This window comes from Scylla paramamosain, chromosome 36 (assembly GCF_035594125.1).
Source record: "Scylla paramamosain isolate STU-SP2022 chromosome 36, ASM3559412v1, whole genome shotgun sequence".
NCBI classification, from domain to species: Eukaryota; Metazoa; Arthropoda; class Malacostraca; order Decapoda; family Portunidae; genus Scylla; species Scylla paramamosain.
This window is the reverse complement of record NC_087186.1, coordinates 10,831,908-10,855,959: the sequence shown is the minus strand read 5'-3', so window position 1 is coordinate 10,855,959 and position 24,052 is coordinate 10,831,908. Positions and strand designations below refer to the sequence as shown.

General features: G+C 43.1%; 1 protein-coding gene across 7 annotated transcripts in view; it reads left to right on the top strand.

The window, feature by feature from the left end:
- The window catches only part of LOC135090976 (patched domain-containing protein 3-like), a 104,611-nt gene that overhangs the window by 52,212 nt on the left and 28,347 nt on the right, over window positions 1-24,052 (top strand). For 2 of the 7 annotated variants that reach the window (XM_063988229.1, XM_063988230.1), the window contains one exon: window positions 19,656-19,715. The exons of 3 other annotated variants lie outside the window; for them this stretch is intronic. Coding sequence is in view for 2 of the 4 variants with exons in the window: in XM_063988226.1 (XP_063844296.1) it covers window positions 13,476-13,567 (92 nt within the window). In the remaining 2 variants the exon portion in view is untranslated. Of the gene's footprint in view, window positions 1-7,219; window positions 7,327-11,631; window positions 11,746-13,287; window positions 13,568-19,655; window positions 19,716-24,052 lie in introns of those variants that run through there. 2 more of the 7 variants (XM_063988226.1, XM_063988225.1) reach the window with 2 other exon arrangements.

Here is a 24,052-nt window from a genome sequence, read left to right as displayed (position 1 = left end):
AGCCTTTCACTCTCTCTCCTTCCCTCTCTGCCTCTACTCAAGCACACACCGCAACTTATCGCTGACTGGGAGTTTTGTGTTTTGAAATGAGTCGGCTAACGTAAGGGTAAAGACTAGGCTGTAATGCTAAACAGTGATGTGGGTTCCTGGAGCTGTTGGTGTGTACGTCAGCTGCGATAAAGTTACAGGGCTGGGTTTTCTGTTTAGTGTCGAGGATTAGAAGGAAAGCTGGTAATGAAAATGAAAAGAGATTGGAAGAAGGAAAGAAGGTTTGAGGGTGCATAAAAGAAAGGGAAATTAAGGGGGAAAGGGAAGAAAGTTTGGAATTACATGAAAAGAAGGAAAAGAGAAAGGTTTGAGAATGCATAATAACGTGAAAAATAAGGAAAAGAAAGGTGAAGAGTTTAAAAGGAAGAATAAGTGCTTGATTCTCTCTCTCTCTCTCTCTCTCTCTCTCTCTCTCTCTCTCTCTCTCTCTCTCTCTCTCTCTCTCTCTCTCTCTGTCTGTCTGTCTCTGCTATAGCGTTCAGTGTTGTCTTTTCTTTATACGTAATGTAAATAATGTACTTACTGATATAAAAAAAAATTAGAGTTTGAAATTAGAAAATAAATCGAGACGAAGAATTATGAACAAAAAATCTCTACATAGTGTTTTTATTAGTCCTGGATTCATTCTTGCCTTTTACTTGTACGAAATATTAGAATTTTTGGGCCAAACTGCAGAGTAACGCTGACTGACAAAAAAAACTTTAAGAGGGAGAGAGAGAGAGAGAGAGAGAGAGAGAGAGAGAGAGAGAGAGAGAGAGAGAGAGAGAGAGAGAGAGAGAAAGAACAAAAGAATCATGATGCAGAAAAAAAAGGAAACGAGGCTTAGCAAATCGAAAATTTAACTTCTGAAAAAGAATTCACCAGAAAAAAAGAAAAAAAGAAAGAAAAGAAAAAGAAAAATAGCAGAGAGAGAGAGAGAGAGAGAGAGAGAGAGAGAGAGAGAGAGAGAGAGAGAGAGAGAGAGAGAGAATGTACAAAAAATGACCAGGTGTTACAGAAAACGGATCGTATAATGGAAAGTAAAGAAAACGGAGAATGTGGCGAAGATACGTAATAGCTGTCCAAAATACAGTTTAGGTTTGCAGTGTGTTTCGTACGCTTAACTGACACGATTTTATGTAATACAGAGAGAGAGAGAGAGAGAGAGAGAGAGAGAGAGAGAGAGAGAGAGAGAGAGAGAGCGCCACTACAATATCCACCACCACCACCACCACCACCACCACCACCACCATTTCTATTATACTCTCCAGTTTCCTCTATAATTTAGTGAATGTTTTCTTTTCAAAAACATTTCCTGAAGAGGTACAAAGGAGGCCATTGAAGTAATCTTGGCTTTTACTTAAATCTCACGGATTTTTTTTTTCTTTTATTTCTTTTATCAAGTGGAATAGATTTTATTTTATTTTATTTATTTATTTTTTTATGTCCAGGTTAATGTGATCTTATTTTAAATTGTCGTTTATCTTTTTCCTTATCTATTCACACGAATGAAATATTTTCTTTTTTTTTCAAGCTCGTGTTTATCATCTTACGTTTTTATTTTTATCATCCTTACGAATCACAAGAATGACATTTAAAGATTTATTTTTTTTGTTCTTGTCTCACGTTCAATTGTCTTGTAAAAAACAGACTTCTATATACCTGAGCATTAAATGACTATCTCACCACACGCAGCATGATTTTAGTATATCTGTATGACAACACACTACAATAACACAAACATTTTCATTGTCATCCTCACATTTAAGTACAAAGGTGAACTTAAACTTAGATACATGAACTTAATCTTCTTACCACGTGATACACATTTATTTTTATTTTTATTTATTTATTTTTTATCATTTATCAACATCCTTACCACACACACCACAACACACCACACTTGTTAACATTCCTTGCAATCACTATAGGAATAAAATTTAGACATTTAATTTCTAACCTCACGTTCGACTTTCAGAAACACTCACCCTTACGTATCAGATCATTCACTAATTGACTCACCACAGCATACAAATAGTTAACCTGCCTTGCCATCACAACAGGAGTGGCATTTGTACATTTTATTTAATTTTCCCTCACGTACAACACTCCCAAATACACGCGAAGCAAGGACACATCATTCTCTCGCCACAGTAATGCACCCAGTTCTAATCAGCCAGTTGTATCAATAGGACTAAGAGGATAAGGTGTGAATGTAATAAGTTTTTGGTGCTCACAGAGACTTTACCTTATAAAGCAACAAAAGATTGATTACCAGTGAGAAGATTAATGAAAGAAAAGTAAAAATAGTAAGTTATCGAATCCAGCAAGCACAAACAAAGACTAGTTTAATAAGAAAAGATGGAAGTAATAATTTTTGACTACCACTAAGACAAACAAGTCCCCAAACTAATGTCCTTTAATAAGAAAAGATACAAATGATAGCTTCTCGACACCCACTCGACACCCACACAAACCAAACCCAAACTGACTTCCCTGAATAAGCAAAAAGGTAAAGATAATAGCTTCTAAACCCTTACGATCACAAACAAAACCCAAACTAACAAGAAAACAAAAAAAAAATCACTTCCCAGCCTTCACGCACATAAACAAAGCGCAAAAACACCTCCTTAGGTAAGAAAAGGTACAAAGATACACGCTCCCAATCCCCTAGCGGCCACTTGAGGCATTACATTAGCAGTACAACATGCGCATATTTGTTTAGCGGTCCAGCCTCCCCAGGTCTCTCTCAGTTCACGTCCTCGCGTCACGGTTCTCTTAAGGGGACGCGAAGGCACCGTCAGGAGTCCGCTACACGTCCCTTGAAGCCTGCAGTAGGGGTAATAGTAGTAGTAGTAGTAGTAGTGCTGGTGGTGGTAGTGGAAAGGGAAAGGCGGTGAGTCGTGAGAATAGAAAACGGTTGTAGATTTTGTTCGTAGAATGGAAGACTATTGTAATGTGAAAATGTAGAAGGAAATTAGTAGCAGAGAGAGAGAGAGAGAGAGAGAGAGAGAGAGAGAGAGAGAGAGAGAGAGAGAGAGAGAGAGACTGAGGGAAGGGCCACAAGCAGGAAGATTAGTGATGGGAAGTAGCAAGGTGCAAGTGAAAGTTAATCTAAAGACAGTTGAATAATAAGTAAGAAACGCAGGATGAGGAAGAAGGAAGAGACGTGAGCAGGAAGGAGATGAACAAAAACTGGACAAACAAAAACAAGAAAGAGAAAGAAGAAGGAAGAGGAAGAAGAGGAAGAGGAGGAGAAGTGGATTTAAGAGAAGGAAAAAGGAAAGAAATGGAGAAGAAAAAAAAAAGTGTTTTTTTTTCTTGTGGGTGATGATAATGACAACTTTCTCACTTGGTTGCCTTCGCAGTCACCACCACCACCACCACTACCACCACCACCACCACCACAACTGCCATCATAATTAGGACACGTGTGGAAGCTTGACTGATGAGTAATAGGAGAGACATTTCTTTTTCTCCTTCTCCTCCTTCTCCACCTGACGGAAATAACAAAAAGCCCATTAATTTGATATATAAAGAGAGAAACTTCATATTTTTTTTCTCTTGTTTTCCGTACTTGTTCCTGCTTTGCTGTAACACTTGATTCCGTCAGATTATTGAGGCTCGAGTGGCCACGGGGAATGCTGTAAGTTGCCTGTGAGTGCATCCAAGCAGAGATTTATACTTTTCCTCGCGTTGCAGGCCGGCCGCTCGTTTAACTTTTGATAGCGGTGAGGGAAAGTGTCACAAGGCGGAATCTATTATTTTAGGTCAGTTTAGTCACGGTAGCACTAACTCGTGACCTTCGTGACGCCCGTGCAGGTCCCTATGCGTGTGTGTATGTGTGTGTGTGTTTAGGTGTGTGTGTCAGCCTTCACGGCCCGCTGGTGTGACAAGTGGGAGACCTACGTGCATGACCTGCAGGACCCGCGACCTACACTACATACACGCAGGTTGGTTTATTAAGGTGACCAGGACGCGACTTTCAGCTCTGGCCTCCTTCACTCGTCCGCTTTTTATGACCGGCATCTGTTCAGGAACCGTTTTCTGAAACACTTCTGCGCCCCGCCTCCACTACTTTCAATAGGCTCTAGTTGAAGTAATATGGATTTTTAAGGGTATTTATACTGTTCTAGTGACAAATTAACAAGATTTCTCTAGATTCTTAGCAGTAATAGTCCTGAGAACCTAGGTAATCATCTATGTGGCCTTTGAAAACACTCGTAGTGGAAGAGCAGATTGATTCAGAATGCTGGCCCTCGTCCCCCCTCACCGTTGATCGATGCTCTCCTCTCCTTCCTGGCATTTGGTGTTTTCGCAGACTCACTTTTCCGTGACAGTGGTTTCTTTTCGTATTTTTCTGTCTGGGGTGAAAGCTCAAGTTATTGGGATAGCTGTTAACTCCAAACTGACTAATAAGAACATAAGAAAATAAGGAAAGCTGCAAGAAGCCACCAGGCCTACACGTGGCACTTCCTTTATAAAACATGCCTATTTTCATCATCATCACCAGGGTCAACATCCTGATTACCGAGTATGTTCCACTTGAGAAACAATTTCTTCTTATCTCTTTATGAAATCCAACCTTATCAACCTTGAACTCGTTATTTCCTTTCTCACAATACAAGACACGAGCGAAACATTCCACACTCCCCCTTGTATAATCACTGAGTCAGAATATCACATCATACATTTGGCAAGACACCCTATCACTTCACACGACGAAGCTGTACAGGTGACTCTCTGACGACTCAGGCCAAAGGCGCATCAGGTACTCATGACTCACGCTGAAACAGACGCGCATGACTCACTACCTTGAGATGCAGTGGGTCAGTGAGTAGGAAGCTGACACGTGGAATCTTTGGCACCCCCAGGCACTTACTTTTTTCTGGTACTTCTTGGCGCTTCTTGGCACTCAGCTGCTGCGTGTCCTTCCGGTCTTCCGTGTTGGGTAGATGAGTGGCGCGTGAGGCGGAGCATTGTGGCGTGGTAGGGGTGGCGAGACAGTGACCTTGGTGATGGCTTGTCGCAAATCAGGACTCGTAAGGGTCGATAAGTCCAGAGCTTGTTCCTCCGCTGTGTTTCTTTGTGTTGACTTGTGTGTTCGTGTGTGTTACTCGTGTTCACTTGTGTTTCTTTGTCTTCTAATTTTTCTTCCTTTACTTCCTTATTTTTTTTTTCTTGTTTTTTTTTTGGTGTAATCTTTTTTTATTTCCTTGGCTTTCATCTCGTGTTCCCTTGTCTTTTTCGTGTTTTTTTTCTTATTTATTGTATTTCCTTTATTTTTTCTTTGTATTCTTTGTTGTTCCTTTTTTTCCTCTTGTGTTCCTTTGTGCTCCTTTGTGTTTCTTTATGTTCCCTTGTTTCTTTTTTTTTGCTTCTTCGTGTTCCTTTTTTTTTTCTTGTGTTGTTTCGTATTCGCTTCTTTTCCCCTTGTTTTTCCTTTATGTTCTCTTGTTTTCTTTCTCTGAGTTCCTTTACCCTTTACTATCAAAATAATCTGCGTTTCAACCAAAGGAAATAAATGTGATGCTTCGTACAGCGAGGGACAAAAGTCATGCAACCTTTTGACCTCAGTTCCATCCATCATTTGCCAAGATCGTCAGTTCCACGACCTCAGATTCAAATAAAGAGATAAACACAGAGGAAATGAGTGGGATGTTGAACAGTTTATCATTATGGTCCATATTCTGAAGCGGTCTGCTCTCTCACCATTACTAATTCCAAAAGCCGCAGAGGTGATTACCCGGGTTCTCAAGAGTGCTCCTTCTGCTAATAGTGTAAAAATCTTGTTAACTTACCACTATAACCGTAAAAACATCTTTAAAAACTGCAATTTCCAATACAGCCTTTGAAATGTAGTGGGAATGCTGCGGAGAAATGTTTCATGATGATCCCAGTGACTACGGTTCCTCTGTCCCCTCTTTGGCCATCCCACACACGCCCTCAGAGAATTCCAGGTGGGGCGTGAGGAGGGAGGTGATGCCCGGCCTGGGAGTGCTGAAGGCTGTGGCTACTGACTTCGCGGCCTTGCCAGTGAACACGCGTGGCCTTGGCTAATGAGTGAGAGAGGGAGACTGGAAGGAAAACGGAGAGGAATCACAAAATTGCGATATTTTAGAGATTTAATTGTCAGCAGAAATTTCCTGTTTTCAGTTTCACGGAATCTCGAAGTGTTTCCCTTTAAAATACCTGAGGAGAAATTGATTTACACCTGAAGTGAAACGAGGAAAAATCTCGTTTATTCATCCACCTCTTGATAAAAAAAAAAAAAAGATAAATAAATAAATAAATAAATAAACAAATAAATAAAACTTTATTATCTTCATTCCATTTACCTGAACGCACTTGTTTGTACCTGTTAGCCTCACAGTTTGCTCAGGTGGACAGGCAACGCACAGGGAGTGTGGTGCTAGTCATACCTGGGTCTGGAAAAAATCGAGGTGTACAAATAGAGAAGTTTACGGTTGCTTGTATTGATGAGAGGATCGCCCGTTTTCTAACATCACTCACAGTACACATTGCAGAAGGAAAGTTTGCGAGCTTCAAGATTTACATTAGTCTTTATTATCAAAGTACCTTCATATATTCATCCATTTAGCCATATTGTCACTGATTTATCATGTCTATTCCAATCCTTAATACCCGAGAGTCAGTTACGAAGATGGAAGATTCAACTGAGAAACGCACGGAGTAAAAATATTCTTAGTTATCGTTCCTCGGGCTGCCAGGATGTGCCAACCAATAGCTGCTGAGACACGAGTTCCTATGAGCTTAAGTTTCCAGCACGTGCAGTAAACCTCTTGTTATCAATAAAGTAAGGAAAAAACAGGTGGTCAGAGGGCGCCAGATGTTGAGTCCTGGCGTGGCCTTCGCTGGGAGGTGAGTGCAGGTGGCGTGATGCTCGTGCTGCGCGTGAAATAACCATCACTATTAAGCAACTCGGTACTGTTTTCACCCAGAGCACGCGACACACACCTTCCACACACCTTACGTAGCATCACATGATTTCCCAAGGGTATTTTTTTTTTTTACGTATCCTTTAGCAAAGCCCATTTGAGAGCGAAGGAGGGAAGGAAGACGAAGGAGGAAGAAGGCAAGTCCGGTGTGTGGAGTGGGGGACCTTAATGTTGGTGGAGCAGGAAGGATGCGCGTGACTTTTGGCCTAGTTGGCACGTTTCCAGTTGTGCTGTACGATCGAGGAGACACACGGGGTTAGTTGGGGTCTGTCTGTGTTTGGTGCGGCTGTGCGTTACGCGAGGGAGGAAGCGTGAATGGGCCAGTGACTGGTAGCGTGCAGTAAGTGCGTGGTGCTTATCCTCACGAACTCGCACGCATGCAAGTTGATCTCGTATTCTGAAACACTTCTGCGCGGCACCTCGACTTATTTCCAGAGGCTCTAGTTGAAGTTACACGGGTTTTTAATTGTGTTCTTATGGTTCTAGTGACAGATTAACGACATTTCTACATTATCAGCATAAGAAACACTCTTGAAAACCTGGCTATTCAACTCTGTGGCCTTTGAAAATAGTCGTGGTGAGAGAGCAAAGCGTTTCTGAATAGGGACCTTATCGTCTCTCATGTGTCGCCTTGTGTTGAAACAGGCTTGGCAACTGAAACGCGTGGGTCCGCTGAGGTGTGAAGGATGTGTTAATTACAAGTGGGAGAGTGCAAAGATGGTCTTGAAGCAATAGCAATGTGGAGAGTTCGTGTTATCTGCATTTGTCTGTCCAATGTTCCTCGCGAGACACAAGTTGAGGTTTATCCTGAGTTCCCGTTGACGGCGTATATAGAGAGGGACCGTAAGGAGTGACTTTAGACCTTTCCTGGGGGCATAACACTTCGCTCCTTCACGCCCTTCCGCATTGCTTTGTGTATAAAAAAAATAAAATAGACGATTAGAGAGAGGCGGAAAAAAATAATAAATAAATAAAATGAATGCTCTTGTCAATTATTGTTTTTGTGGATTGGAAGGAAAGGCTTGGCATTTAGAAGTGAGTCATTTTTATCTTGTTCTTGTTTGTAAAGGATCGCGTGCCACGACCAGTTTTGTGTTTTGATAGTTATTGATTTGTTCTGTTATAGCGTATCGGAGGTAGTGGGGGAGTGATGAAAAATATGAAAAAAAAAAGAGGGCGGATTCAAAGTTCACTGAGTTAAATACATTATCAGATACTTCTTGTCTACTTCTTGCGCCGACCTTACCATTAATAGATTCAGTTTAGTAACTTTCTAGCCGAGTGTGTGTGTGTGTGTGTGTGTGTGTGTGTGTGTGTGTGTGTGTGTGTGTAAATGGCGAAGGTTGTTGTGAAGTAACCCCCAACTATACTACTAGAGACGAAACAGACAGACAGACAACTTCCTACCTGGCTCTTGATTTCCATGCCACCCACCCTCGCCTCCTCCCACATGGCCAGACAGAAAGCCTGGAGATGCAAACAAACAGCTTTCTTGTGAGTGAGTGTGTGTGTGTGTGTGTTTGTGTGTTTGTCCTCTTCACTTTCTCCTCAACTTAAGGTCTGCTACTGGCGAAGGTAGAGATGTAGGGAGAAGCTACGCCGCTAGATGTCTCTCTCAAGGCTAGCTGGTAGTAAGTTTGATGGTGGTGTTTCGTAAATACGCTAAAAGCCACAGACACACACACACACACACACACACACACACACACACACACACACACACACACACACACACACACACACACACACGATGAAGACATTAGGTTACGCAATAAAGGATGAGAGGAGAGTAAGAGTAAGAGGGAGAGGAAGGAAGGGAGGAGAGAGGAAGATAAGGAAGAAAGTCAGGGACAGTAAAGAAAGGAAGAGAGGAGAGAGGGAAGAAGAAAGAAAAGGGAATAGGGATTAAGCTATGAATACTGTTAGGCAAGGAAGAAATGGGAAGTAGTGAACATCATGGAAGAGGAAGAAAGGGAAGCAGGAAGGAGTCAAGAAGAGAGGAATAAAGTCGTTATCATGTAAGACGCGAAGTGTGTGGAGTGTGCGGAGTGTGTGGACCACTTCCTGTGTGTCCACCTCTCCTTTTTGGTCATCGATTTCGTCTTTGCCTCCTGACCGTTTTGGTGTCTCGAGGAAAGTAAGACGGGCGTCCAGCGAATCCTGATTGCGCTTTAGAGAATATAGAACACGAGAGAATATTTAGAACATCCATTGTTTTCCTCCTTGTTATCTCGTGTTCTCAATCAGCAACACTTTCATTATTTCAAGGGATGGCGAAAGCAAACTGTCTGTAAATCGTAGTTGAGGAACTGAAGAAGAAAATATCTACAACGAAACACGATTTAGAGCATCCATTGTTGTCTTACCTGCAACCTCGTGTTCTCATTCAGCAAAGAAAACGTTGAGTACTTTCGTTATTTAGAGACTCAAGTGAATGGTCGGCAAAATGTAGTTGGGGAGTTAGAGGACAGGTAGATAGTTGCAACGGGCCTCACCTGGCGGGGTGGCGCTGATGGACACAGGAACTAAGTGGAAGGAAGGTCACCTATAAATACATTCACACATGCAAAAAAGATCGAAACAAAAACACTGGAACGGACACCATTAAGAGTCCTAAGGGAAGAAGAGGAAGAGGAAGAAGATGAACAAACGCCATTGAAAATATATGCTTAAGTTACTCCTGACAACAACAACAACAACAACAACAAAACAACAACACCAACACCACCACCAACAACAACAACAAAACAACAACAACACCACCACCAACAACAACAACAAGTACTACTACTACTACTACTACTACTACTACTACCACCACTACTACCAATACTAATACCAATACTGATACTACTAATACTACTATTACTACTAATACTAAAACAACAATGACAAAAATCACAAGGAGTAGGAAAACGAATAAAAAAGATAGAAGGAACACACACACACACACACACACACACACACACACAAACAAATAAAAAAAAAAACTAACTTTACCTAACTTAATCACCGTAACAAAAATATTGCCCAGTTCTTGCATCACCGAAACTTCCCAGAACTGTTTAGAGCTTAGATCATTTCCGCGTGGGTGTCTTACATGGTGGAGAACCGCTTGAGTGTTGCTTGCTTGGACTTGTTCCTGGGGCAGTGTCAGGAGACTGGGAGGCGAAAGGTGAAGCTACTTACAATATAGTTTTGAATTTTCTAGTCCGTCTTGATCACTTGTTTGCATTGTAGGAAAGGACGAAAGGTGAAAGGGATGGTGTGTGTGTGTGTGTGTGTGTGTGTGTGTGTGTGTGTGTGTGTGTGTGTGTGTGAATTTCCAGTTTTTACCAGTTCTCTCTCTCTCTCTCTCTCTCTCTCTCTCTCTCTCTCTCTCTCTCTCTCTCTCTCTCTCTCTCTCTCTCTCTCTCTCTCTCTCTCTCTCTCTCTCTCCAGTCTGGTTACATGATTTTTGCAGTTTATTCCTTTCTTATTATTCTTTCCTTATTTCTTTTGTTTTAATAATGCCATGTCTTTTCTTCATCCTGCTTTGGTGGAGGGAGATTGTGGGGTTTTTGTTCAGTTTATTCCTATTATCTTATTGTCCTTTTATGTTTTACCTTCTTACTTAGACACCATCACCGCGTCCCCAAGCAATAATTCCCATGTTTCCTCTCCTCACACCTCACAAGACGTCATTATAATCTCCAAAGATCACCTACAACACCATAACACCATCCCCAAAACCACCAATACACTGCAACACCAGTCTTGTCATTCTTGTTTTATTTCGTCTTTCTTTCATTGTTTCTTCGTCGTCTTCCTTCTAATCGTTATTCTTACTGTAATTTTTTTGTTTTCTTCTCGTCTTTTCTTCATCGTTTCTTCGCCGCCTCGCTTTTTCTTACCCTTATTACTATTATTCTTGTTTTATTTGGTCTCTTTTCTTCGTTGTTTTCTCGTCGCCTTCCCTGAGTTGCTGACTAGTGCTGACTGAGGTGCTGATGTTTACTGCTGACGGTGTTGCTGGTAAGAATGCAGCAATCAATGTTGCTATGCCGTTACCACCATCTACCACCCCCACCACCACCACCACCGCCACCACCACCACCATAGCTACCTCTGGGCTTAGTAAAATGAAGCGTTGTTTACAAGTTTGTTTTTGCCGTAACATTACATCCGTATGTGGTGGTGGTGATGGTGGTGGTGGTGGTGTGGCGGTGGTAGAGAGAGCGAAGTGTCTTGGTGGTGAATAAGTGGATGATAGTGGATTTGAGGGAAAGACTGGTGGTGTGGTGATGATAGTAGTAGTAGTAGTGATAGCTTTCCTGGTCCATGAATGATTCATTACAGGAAAACCAATTTTTTCCTATAAACATTCTCTTTCCGGTACGTTACATCACGAAGTAGTGACGAACACACACACACACACACACACACACACACACACACACACACACACACACAACCTACAACCAGTATTTGGGACACGTAACACAAGAACATTGCCATTGACCAAGAGGACCTACGTTCGTTGATGCCCGCGCCAGTGAAAGTGTCTGAGGCGGAATCTTGGAAGAGCGGAAGTGACTAGGCATGAGGGTAGGGCACTGCTAGGCTCTTGACGCGAGCTGGTCCCGGGAAGCTCTGAGGCGAAGGTCATCGGGAAGCGACGCCAGCAGTGAACTGGAGGAGGTAGTCAGTGCTTGTCCCGCCAGCCCGACGAGAGGACCAGCAGCTCCCTCTCCTCCCCCAAGACCACTCGCCTCACCACGTTAGTTCATCTTAGACCGTGACTCAGAACCTTTACCTTTGTAGCACTCGTGTCGCATCATATTCGCGTCCAGCCTTACCCACTCTAGTCCCACCTTCTCTTACCCCATTCTGAAACGCTTCTGCCCTGCACCTCCACTACTTTTCAAAGGTTCTAGATGAAGTGACAGGTTCTTAAGGGTGTTTTTATGGTTCTAATGACAGATTGACAAGATTTCTGCATAATGAGCTAGAGAAACACTCTTGAGAACCCGGTTAATCATCTATGTGGCCTTTGAAAATTAGTCATGGTGAGAACAAAGCGTCTCCGAATGCTGGCCTTACTCTCTGCTTCACTCTGCCTGTGTTGCTTGGTGCGGTTTGCTCCAATCAGCAGTCGCGTCTTAGCATCGCATGGTTTGCAGTGAGGCAGGGCAGTTGGCTGGGCTAGGTGTGTGTGTGCGTGTGTTTTTGCGCGCGGGAATGTGCCGGCGTGGTGGTGTGTCGCGGCGATCGTTGTATCGGTGCTTCCCCAGTTATCGGCTTTGTGGCGGGAGCGACGCGGGACTTCTGAATTATGACACGATACACAGTTACTTTAATTGACTTCCATTACTGTGTGGTGCATGTAGGCTGGCAGAGACAGACAGACAAACAGGCTGACACTTGTAGCACTGAGACTGCCGGACATTCTGATAAGCAAATGTAGTTTCCAGAGAGAAACTTGTAAGACATTTACAGGACATAAACAAACACTAAGAAACAAAATGTAGCACACAGGGACAGTTTTATATTTATTTATTTATTCACTTTATTTATTTATTTATTTGTATTTTTTTTAAATGGACACCGACATATAAATTTAACAGACAGACGGACAGACGGACAGACATGGCAAGAGTCCTCGTGGTCGTCTTGCACCAACCACTGAGTCAAAATGTAACGAGATGAGGCTGTCAGCTGGCGAGTCTCATCACTCACGCTGTTGCCTCATGACACAGACTCTGGGAACATGTGTTGGCTGGAGTAGGTTAATGTGCAGTGCCGCCTCCTGGTTGTGGCTTATGTAAAGACAACCATTGTAATTCGGTAATGAAGTCAAGAAGCATTGTGAGTGAGTCAGGCAGCACACACATCTCTCTCCAGCTTGCAGAGTCCAGACTTAAAACCTTATATTGAAACACCTTTGTGGCTCATCCCCGCTACTTTTGAAAGGCTCCAGTTGAGGCTACGCGGGTTTTTAAGGGCGTTTTTACAGTTCTAGTGATAGATTAACAAGATTTCTACGTCATTAAAATGATAAACAGCCTTGAAAACCCGAATACTCATCTCTGCGCCCTTTAAAATTAGTAGTGGTGAGAGAGCAAAGCGTTTCAGAATACAGACCTTAAGACAAGACAGCACACTGCCACCTCAGACTAATACCGGCATTGCCTTCACGTGCTGATCGTTACCGCACTCAAGGTCTGGAGTACGCATCAATAGACCTTGGACGCGCTAGCTTAAGTATTCGTGAGACCAAAGCCAAGTTAGGCCAGGTAGTCCTCAAGCTTGTCTCTCGCAGGAACACGATCATCATTGCCAGTATGAGCGTGACTCTTTAGCGCCATCTAGTGAGTAAACGTGCTTGAAGTGAGAACTGAGGTGCCAAAGGTGTGTTCGTGTGTGTTTGTGTGACGAACTTGGTCTGTGTCACGCCTGCCTGCGTCGTTGCTGCCACAGGAGAAGTGAGCGCCGTCAGGACACGTCACCATGAAGAGCGAGTGGTCGCAAGCCGTCGAGCCGCCCTCCCCGGGGCCGCTGAAGGCTAAAGTCCTCGATTCCTACAGCAAGCAAGGCGATAGGTGAGTTTGGGGTGGTTAATGGCAGGGGGGTGGAGCATTGTCATGGCCTGCTGTGAGCGGCGGAGGAGGAGGAGGAGGAGGAGGTGGTGGTGGTGGTGAGACATGAAAAGTAGGAGGAGGATGCAGAAGATGCAAAGAAAAGCTGGAGAAAGTAAACAGAAACCGAAGAAGGGAGGAGAATAAAAGACGGAAAGGTAAACAAAGAGAAGAGAAAGATTCGCATGCTGGAGTGATGAGGCGAGTACCTCCCCCCTTTGTGTTGCTGTGACGTCCCGTACTGCCTGGCGAATCCTGAGTGTGAAGGAGAGCTGTGTCTCGGCACCGCCACTGTGGGGAGTCACTGAACGGACGCTAATAGGAGGGCTCGGAGGAAGTAACTATGAGGAGGAGGAGGAGGAGGAGGAGGTAATAGCTCCGGAAACCTCCTACGTTTGTCTCTGGTAGTCGAGGTGACAACAGTTTCCCAGCGTTACAACTGAAGGTGCTAGTGATGGTGGTAGGGGTAGTGGTGGTGGTGGTAGTGGTAGTGGTGGTGGCTGCCCAGACCTTCCTTCTCGTCTTAACCTTCAGGAGCAGCGCGGTCAAGACAAGGAGGTAGAATCTTAATTTGTGTATCAATGTGCCATCTCATCTTTCCCTGCCGTTCTGAGAAATGTCTTCCATCATTTGTCTTTCCTGTCCTTCCTGCCATCCAGAGCTCCTCTCTTAATCTGTGAGTCTGTTTATCCATGTTAATCTATCTGTCTGTCTGTCTGTCTGTCCATCTATCTATCTATCACATGGACGTCTAGAAATAACCTTCCCTCTCCTCTCAGCACATTCCTCTCTGCTCTCCATCCCTCCGTCTTACCGGCATTCCCTAGAGTCATCATTAATACTGGTTTGCCCTCCCACCGCTTCGTCCTGGCCTCTGCTTCTTCTTTAGACGCTTCCAGAAGGAAAGAAAGAGAACAATACTGAAGTTAGCACTTAGGTGTGCCTGGCCTGGGAGGAGTCAAGATCAGGATTAATGAGCTAAAGGAGAGGAAAGAGATCGAAAGAGGTACCGTTATGAGGTGGTGACGTGGCGTTAAGTCTTTTCAACGGCTCACTATATTGTGTGCAAGTTTTCCTTAAGTCTGCGTGGTAAATAACAAGAGAAATTGATGTAGAATAAAGAGTAATTTTTAAATAAGTGAGAAACGATTTAGGAGTGTAAAGGAAAGTGCAAAGTTTAAAGGATCACAAGGGTCTGGAATCCTTTTAATATTTCTTAGATTTCAATCCTTTGACACTTACCACTTAATGTCAGTAAACACAAGACGAAATTTACTAAGCCAGAACTAAACTACACGCACTCACTAAAAGAAAATATCAGAAATAAATAAGAATATGAACAGAAAATCTTTAATAGATATTCGATCGCCTTCTTCGCTAAACAATCCTTGGAAATTAGAACCAAAATTTTGCAGAAGACAATTTGATTCAGCTGGGTGGAAGCCGCGGCAGTCAGTGAGTTAGGGGCTTTTCTAAATTTATATGTCTACATGCCCAGAGGTTCGCCGCCCCGCCAGGTGCTCCCAGGTGGGGTAAGCAGGTGTCAGCGACCTCACCTGCTAACCCTCGCTTCTGCTGCTTCAAGTTCCCCTGCAGGATTTTGTGTGAAGTTAGTTATGTAGTATGTGTTTTGTTGATACGGTTCATTGTATACCTGTGCCTTACTGGGGAATGAATTTTGAAGCATTTTTTTCGTATTTTTATTCAGTGTACTTTCTCTCTACTCTCTCTACTCTCTCTCTCTCTCTCTCTCTCTCTCTCTCTCTCTCTCTCTCTCTCTCTCTCTCTCTCTCTCTCTCTCTCTCTCTCTCTCTCTCTCTCTCTCTCTCTCTCTCTCTCTCTCTCTCTCCCTCCCTCCTGAAGCACATTCTTACATTCCTCTACATTTGTATTCTTTCTACTCTTTCTCCCCCCATCCCTATCCCTCCCCTCTCCCGCTCTGTCTAAAACACTGACCCCACCCTTATCTTTCTTAATGGGCAGCTGTGATTTAGGCCTCAGCTCGGGTACCGTAAGGCGTCTGGTACCTGTGGCGCTGAGTGGAAATTCAAATGAGTGTTTCAAGACGGATACGTGAGACGAAAGAGTGAAGGTACGGGGAGGAGAGATAGAAAGTGAAAAGAATGCATTGAGATATCTTTCTTACGTTAGCTTTCATTGGGTTCGTCTTGCATTCAGAGAGAGAGAGAGAGAGAGAGAGAGAGAGAGAGAGAGAGAGAGAGAGAGAGAGAGAGAGAGAAGGGAGAGGCGGTAGCACAAAGTCTAATCCGAAACATGAGTCGGATTTAGTTACAGGTAAGGATGCTAAGTAATAATCCTTTGTAGAAATCCTGAGTCCTTTGGCATCCTATCTCTTGTGTCATATTTTTCTTCTTTTTAATGAGAATGAATGCACGACGCCCTTGAGAGAGGCTTACGTTTTATAATTGTCTTCCTTCTCTCTCTCTCTCTCTCTCTCTCTCTCTCTCTCTCTCTCTCTCTCTCTCTCTCTCTCTCTCTCTCTCTCTCTTTCCTTTTGTCTATTTCTTTCTCCTTTCTTTTTTTTTCTCCTTCTTCTTCTTCTTCTTCTTCTTCTTCTTCTTCTTCTTCTTCTTCTTCTTCTTCTTCTTCTTCTTCTTCTTCTTCTTCTTCTTCTTCTTCTTCTTCTTCTTCTTCTTCTTCTTCTTCTTCTTCTTCTTCTTCTTCTTCTTCTTCTTCTTCTTCTTCTTCTTCTTCTTCTTCTTCTTCTTCTTCTTCTTCTTCTTCTTCTTCTTCTTCTTCTTCTTCTTCTTCTTCTTCTTCTTCTTCTTCTTCTTCTTCTTCTTCTTCTTCTTCTTCTTCTTCTTCTTCTTCTTCTTCTTCTTCTTCTTCTTCTTCTTCTTCTTCTTCTTCTTCTTCTTCTTCTTCTTCTTCTTCTTCTTCTTCTTCTTCTTCTTCTTCTTCTTCTTCTTCTTCTTCTTCTTCTTCTTCTTCTTCTTCTTCTTCTTCTTCTTCTTCTTCTTCTTCTTCTTCTTCTTCTTCTTCTTCTTCTTCTTCTTCTTCTTCTTCTTCTTCTTCTTCTTCTTCTTCTTCTTCTTCTTCTTCTTCTTCTTCTTCTTCTTCTTCTTCTTCTTCTTCTTCTTCTTCTTCTTCTTCTTCTTCTTCTTCTTCTTCTTCTTCTTCTTCTTCTTCTTCTTCTTCTTCTTCTTCTTCTTCTTCTTCTTCTTCTTCTTCTTCTTCTTCTTCTTCTTCTTCTTCTTCTTCTTCTTCTTCTTCTTCTTCTTCTTCTTCTTCTTCTTCTTCTTCTTCTTCTTCTTCCTCCTCGTCTGTTTCTTCTTCTTCTTCTTCTTCTTCTTCTTCTTCTTCTTCTTCTTCTTCTTCTTCTTCTTCTTCTTCTTCTTCTTCTCCGTATCGCACGTTTAGAATGTGTAGATTATAACCTTGGTGTGTGTGTGTGTGTGTGTGTATGCGTCGTGTGTGTGTGTGTGTGTGTGTGTGTGTGTGTGTGTGTGTGTGTGTGTGTGTGTGTGTGTGTGTGTGTGTGTGTGTGTCCTCCATGTCGTTACGTATCTCCTCCTCCTGCTCCTCCTCCTCCTCCTCCTCCTTCTCCTGGTCTTCTGTCTTTCCTTTGTTAACTCTATCGTACTTGCACAAACATCCTCTCTCTCTCTCTCTCTCTCTCTCTCTCTCTCTCTCTCTCTCTCTCTCTCTCTCTCTCTCTCTCTCTCTGTGCGCGTCAGTTGTTCTTGTTGTTGCGACACCTGCGCGCGCCGCCCCGTCCTCTACATAACGCGCCCCGTGACGTCATCATTTACCTTAGCAGTGTTTACATTAGCCCTTGCATAATGTACCGTCTCATTCACCTTCAGTCAACACGTGCCGTCTCGTTCCTCTCCTCTGGCCTTAGAGTCACAGAGGGAGCCCCACCTAAGAACGGCAAGGAATTTAAAACGCTGGGACAGAGGGAAGCTGCGAGAGGTCATTAGGTGAACACGTGGCTCAGTAAACATGTGTCGTCTTGTTCTTCGCCTCTCGCCTTAGAATCAGAAAAAAAATCTTCACTTCTTTAAAATCGATAGGGAATTAGAAGCGTTGGGACATAGAGGGAAGCTGCGAGAGGTCATTAGGTGAACAGGTGGGCTCAGTAAACATGTGTCGTCTTATTCCTCGCTTCTCCTCACCTTAAAATAAAAGAAAAGATTCATTCCTTCATGATCGATGGGAATTTAAAAGCATAAAACAGAAGAGAAGCTGCAAGAAGCCATCAGGCCAACGTGGTATTCCCTGTATAAAACCTGCATTCTTTTATTCATCTATCGTCCTTCATCTTCTTTCAAAAACATTGATTTCGTAAAGGTATGGAAAAAAGAAGAAGGAAGGAATAAGAAGTAGAGAGAAAAGCAGAAGCAGAGGAGCAGAGGAACAGAAATTAAAGAAACAACAAAGAGAGAAAAGATGTAGGGAGAAACAGAGAGAGAGAAAAAAAAACAATGAAAAACGGCACACGAACCAAATAAGAAGAAAAATGTGAAGAGACAAAGAAGAGACGGGGAAAAAGGAAACAGAATATATTTTTTCCCAAATCTTCCCTGCCAGAGAGAAAAGCAGAAGTGGAGGAACAGAAATTAAAGAAACAACAAAAAGAGAAAAGAAGATACAAAAAGAAACAGAGAGAGAAAGAAATAATAAAACGTCACACAAGACAGAGAGGAAGAAAATGTGAAGAAACAGGAAGAAGAGACGGGGAAAGAGGAAACAGAAGACATTTTTTTCCCCAATTCTTCCCTGCCAGAGTTCCGTAACGTGTTCCTCCGATTTGCCTGAGCAGCATGACGACGTAACTTGCAAATCACTAACGCCGCTTGAATTTATATAAAGCTGTGTGTGCGTGCGTGTGTTATGAGTTTCCGTGTGTGTTTGGGTGTCAATTTGCGAGTGCGTTTCCGTGGCCTGCCTATCGTGAACATGTAGAAAGGGTTGTGTGTGTGTGTGTGTGTTTGTATGTGTGTGTTTGTATGTTTAGTTCCGGAAGTACATCTCTCTCACGGAGCTGACATAGGCAAGCTGCATCACAACCCGGATTTAACGAGGACATTTACATATGCCTTAGCTTATATAGGGGCCTGGCAGACGGCTCCTCCCCTCATGGTTCGTTGCTTTCTGTGATCGACCCATTTATGACACACACACAGAGAGAGAGAGAGAGAGAGAGAGAGAGAGAGAGAGAGAGAGAGAGAGAGAGAGAGAGAGAGAGAGAGAGAGAGAGAGAGAGAGAGAGATTAGTAGTAGTGGTGGTAGTTTATTGACAAGATTAAAGTTTACAATTAGTACAGAGAAAAACTTATATAAATGTTGTCCAATTTATATAAAAAGAAAATATGATATCATGTAGACACACACACACACACACACACACACACACACACACACACACACACATTTTTACTCAAAGGCAACAGAAACACCTGTACTTTATAATTTACTTCAGTACATCCTCCTTTGGTACTTCCCCTCCAATTACTTACACAGGTGACTTCCGCTTAACCTAGTGATGCGCTTTTCTGGTATTCGAAGGACAGGGGGGGTCGCAGACAGGTAGTAAATACTGTAACAGCCTTGTAATTATGATCTACCTGTCTGGCTCACCTGTTCTTTCTTCCTTAGTTCGTGTTTTTTTTTCTTTCGTGTCCATGTGTTTGTTTGTGTGTTTGTCCTTCTGTTATCATTCTTTGTGATTTTGAGAGTGAGAGAGAGAGAGAGAGAGAGAGAGAGAGAGAGAGAGAGAGAGAGAGAGAGAGAGAGAGAGAGAGAGAGAGAGAGAGAGAGAGAGAGAGGGGGGGGGGTGCTGGGGGGCTGTAGCGAGTGCGTGTATATTTGGTATTATTATCCTCAGTTAAAATTCACCTTCCTTTTCTGTCTTCCACAAACATTTGACTGATTCATCTTACAAACTTCCTTCCTGCACTTACAAACACACGAATTTGCAAGTTTACATTCGCGAGTACACCACAAGTCACCATTTCTTCATTCATTTGTGTGTTTTAATAAGTGACTCCCTCTTGCCATCTTCCTTACGTTCTCTTTCCTTTCTCAGGTATGTTTTGGCTCCACCTGGCAGCGTCCTGAGTCGGGAGGTGCCTTGAGTCCGCCACCAGTGAGTAGAAGAGAGTAGACAGAGCAGCGAGGGTGAAATGAGTAGTAATGTTGTCTTAGAACGTAACGATAGATTGGTGTTTGTTATGCTCGTATGGGTCACTAGTTTATCTTAGGTTCAGGAAGGCCAGGTTTAGTTAGGTTAGGTCAACTATCACGCATACGCACTCTTTCCTACATCACATCATTATCTTACCATCGCAGGGTTAAAAAATGATGATAATAATAATACTTGTCCTTCTTTTGTATTCCTTAGAGCAGGGGGAGGGATTGTTCTTGTTCTTCGTCTGTGTTCCTTTGTGTTGGTTGGGTGCTAACGGGTCCTAAAAAAATGAGGGAAAAAGACAAAAAAAGGGAGGGTGGGGATAATTGTTGGTGTCGTATAGATAAGTGAAGGAAGCGAATTAGGGGACGCGGAGGGGGCGGCAGTGTGGAATGGGTCGCGTCCTTGAAGGTGTAAGTGAACGAGGAAAGGCAGGAAGTTACGTGTGTCCGCTCTCTCTCTCTCTCTCTCTCTCTCTCTCTCTCTCTCTCTCTCTCTCTCTCTCTCTCTCTCTCTCTCTCTCTCTCTCTGCTTGCTTAAATTTATATTCCTGTCATCACCTTGCCTTCTCTCCTTCCTCCCTTCACTTCCTCCACCCCCTCCTCCTTCTCCTCCTCCTCCTCCTCTTCCTCTCCTCCTCCTCCTCCTCCTCCTCCTCCTCCTCCTCCTCCTCCTCCTCCTCCTCCTCCTTCTATCCACCCTTCACTTTCCACACACAAACAGTAGCTCTTCTTTCTTCTTCCTGTTACTCTCTTCTCTTCCGCCTCCTCCTCCTCCTCCTCCTCCTCCTCTTCTTCCTCCTGTTTCTCCTCCTAACTACTTCTTCCGTCTCATCCTTAAATTATTCCCCTCTTCCTCTTCCTCGTCCTTTTAAAGAGGAAGGATACTGGCTAGGTTAGTTTTTTAGGGACCGGAGGAAGAGGAAGAGAAGGAGGAGGAGGAGGAGGAGGAGGAGGAGGAGGAGGAGGAGGAGGAGGAGGGATGACATAGAAGTTATTTTAGTCTTTTTTTTATGATCAGGTGTCCTCTCTCTCTCTCTCTCTCTCTCTCTCTCTCTCTCTCTCTCTCTCTCTCTCTCTCTCTCTCTCTCTCTCTCTCTCTCTCTCTCTCTCTCTCTCTCTCTCTCTCTCTCTTTGTAATGAGGTTACGTACTCTCTTCTAATAAGGTCACCGCTTCCTCCTCCTTCTCCTTCTCCTTCTCCTCCTCCTCCTCCTCCTCCTCCTCCTCCTCCTCCTCCTCCTCCTCCTCCTCCTCCTCCTCCTCCTCTTTACATATATCTTTCTTTATCAGCTGAGAATGTTTTTTTTTCTTTTCTCTTCTCTGTATCCTTCCACACACACACACACACACACACACACACACACACACACACACACACACACACACACACACACACACACACACACACACACACACACACACACACACACACACACACACACACACACACACACACACACGTACACGTTCTTTCTACATACTTCGTTTTCTTTTTCATTTCAATTCTCTTCCTCTTCCTCCTCCTCCTCCTCCTCCTCCTCCTCCTCCTCCTCCTCCTCCTCCTTGAAGAAACTGGTCCAGGTGGCGCTGTTGTTTTTTTTTTTTCGTTTTTTTAGCTTGATTAATATCTTCTCTATTCTTTTCCTAGTCTTCTTTTCTCTTCCTCCTTCTTCGTCATCTGTATTTTTCTTCCTTGGACAGAGAGAGAGAGAGAGAGAGAGAGAGAGAGAGAGAGAGAGAGAGAGAGAGAGAGAGAGAGAGAGAGAGAGAGAGAGAGAGAGAGAGAGAGAGAGAGAGAGAGAGAGAGAGAGAGAGAGAGAGAGGATAGGATAGGTATGCAAATTATTCAGGTGTAACGACAATAAATGAACCTAAAATAAATGTAGATTGGTATAGAATAAACGCAAAAACAGACAAACAAACAGACGCACGTGAAGATAAGCAAAGAAACAGAAAGAAACGTAAATAATTGAATGATAAAACTTTAAAATCGAAAGCAGTACAAAATTACAAATGGATGACGAAACGAAAAGAGAAAGTGGAAAATTAGATCGAGGGAGAATGTTCAGAGAGAGAGAGAGAGAGAGAGAGAGAGAGAGAGAGAGAGAGAGAGAGAGAGAGAGAGAGAGTGACCGAGAGAGCAAGACCAACACCGAAACCGCGAGACAAAGAAAATACCCAACTACCAAACAAAAAATAAATAAATAAATAGATAAATAAATAAATAAAAACTGTAGGTAGTGGGATTCGGTCGGGTGGTCAGGCAAGGAGGGAAGCCAAGGTCACCACAGAGGACTCAGGCCTCAGGAAATGCCCAGGGATTCCCAACGGGTCTCGCCATCTGCCACTTCACCTTCAGGAGTCAGCGGAAAAATCTGGCTGAGGCTGGGGGTGAAGGAGTGAAGGAGATACAAAGAAACACAAAGGAGGTCCAAACAGTAGCATGCATACTTTGAGCTCCTTACTAGGATGTTTGGGTAACTATTCTACGCTAATTGGAAGAGACAAGATGATGGAGAGAAGAATAATGGAGGAGGGAGAAGAGGAGGAAGAAAGATAAATAGAAGTGAGGGAGCTGGAGAAAATTATGAGGGGGATAATGAGATTGGGGAGAAGAGGAGGAGGAGGAGGAGGAGGAGAAAAGTAATAGAAGGAATGGAAGAATATGATGAAAATGAGAATAAGGATAAGGAGGATGAGACACTGAGAACGGGACGAATAATAGGAAGAGAAAAGAAAGAAAAGCGAGGGAGGGAGAAGGACGAAAAGGGTGACATGAGGAAGAAGAGACAGGGAGGAAAAGAAGAAAATTGCGAAGATGGAGATGAGGACAAGTAAGAAGAATAAATGAAAAGAAAGTAAGGAAGAAGAGATCAGAAGAAAAAGAATATCAGAAAGAGGAAGAGGAGGAGAAGGAAGAGAAGGAGCATAAAAGTACAGATAGAGGAGGAGGAGGAGGAGGAGGAGGGAAAAGAATAAGGAAAAAAAATAATGACTGAACGAAAGAAAAAAAAACGAAGAAAAAAATAAAAGGAAAAAAAGAAAGATGATAAGAAATAACAGAAGGACAGAAGAATAAAAAAAATGTATGACTGAGAAAATTCTTGTGAAAAAATACAGGGAGGCAAAATATCCACACGTAGTACTTACATACATACTTACATACAAACATACATACTAGAATACAAGGCCGGTAGGTTTTGTATTATTGCTCTTGGAATATTTCATTAGCAAGATTTTCTGATGATTTTTTTAATATCTATTTTTATGTATTTATTTATTTTTTTCGTTTTCTTGACTAGTGTTGTTGTTGTTGGTGTAGGTGGTGGCGGTGGTGGTAGTGTTGGTGGTGGTGATGTTGGTGGTGGTGGAATTCTCAAGGCAAGCAGGTGTTTAGGGGAAGGCACTAGAGAGAGAGAGAGAGAGAGAGAGAGAGAGAGAGAGAGAGAGAGAGAGAGAGAGAGAGAGAGAGAGAGACCCTTGTAACGCACACACATACACAAAACTTACACACGAAATACATACAAGCAAAAATAAATAAATAAATAGATAAATAAATAAATAAACAACAAACGAACAAATAAACAAACAAACAAACAAAAAATAGTAGTAAAAATAAAACCACAGAAAAGAAAATAAATGAGACACCTCCTCCTACTCCTCCTCCTCCTCCCCCTCCTCCTCCTCCTCCTCCTCCTCCTCCTCCTCCTCCAAGTAGCTTAGTCATTACCTACCTCAAGATCCGTTGTTATTTGGTCTTCCTTTGTTTTCCTTTGCACTCCTTCAATCTTTCCAGGAACAAGTTGAGGGTGGGGAAGGCAGGTTACTGACCAACAAGATCAGGATGAAGGAGGAGGAGGAGGAGGGTAGTTAGGGAAGGAAGAAGGGAGGAAAGGGAGTGGAAGATGGAGGAGGAGGATAAGGAAGAATCTCTAGGGCCTCATTCCTCCCTCCTCCTCCTCCTTCTCTTCTTCTTCCTTCTTCCTCTTCATCTATTTCTTCTCCTCCTTTCCTCCTTCTTCTCCTCCTTTCCTACTTCTTCTCCTCCTTTCCTCCTCAAGGTTTCCTTTCCTTCTCTATTAATCTCTTCTTTCCTCTCTTCTCTTCCCTCATCTCTCATCTACTTCCTTCTCCTTCCTTCCATTCCTCCTTCCCCTCATCCTTTCTTCCCTTCCTTTTCTCCTTCCTCCCATCTTAGCTCCTCTTTTCCACCCACCTTCTTGTTAATCTACGCCAACCTTCCCCCTTCGCATTCTACTACACCCCCCCCCTTCACTTCCCGAACCTCCCATCA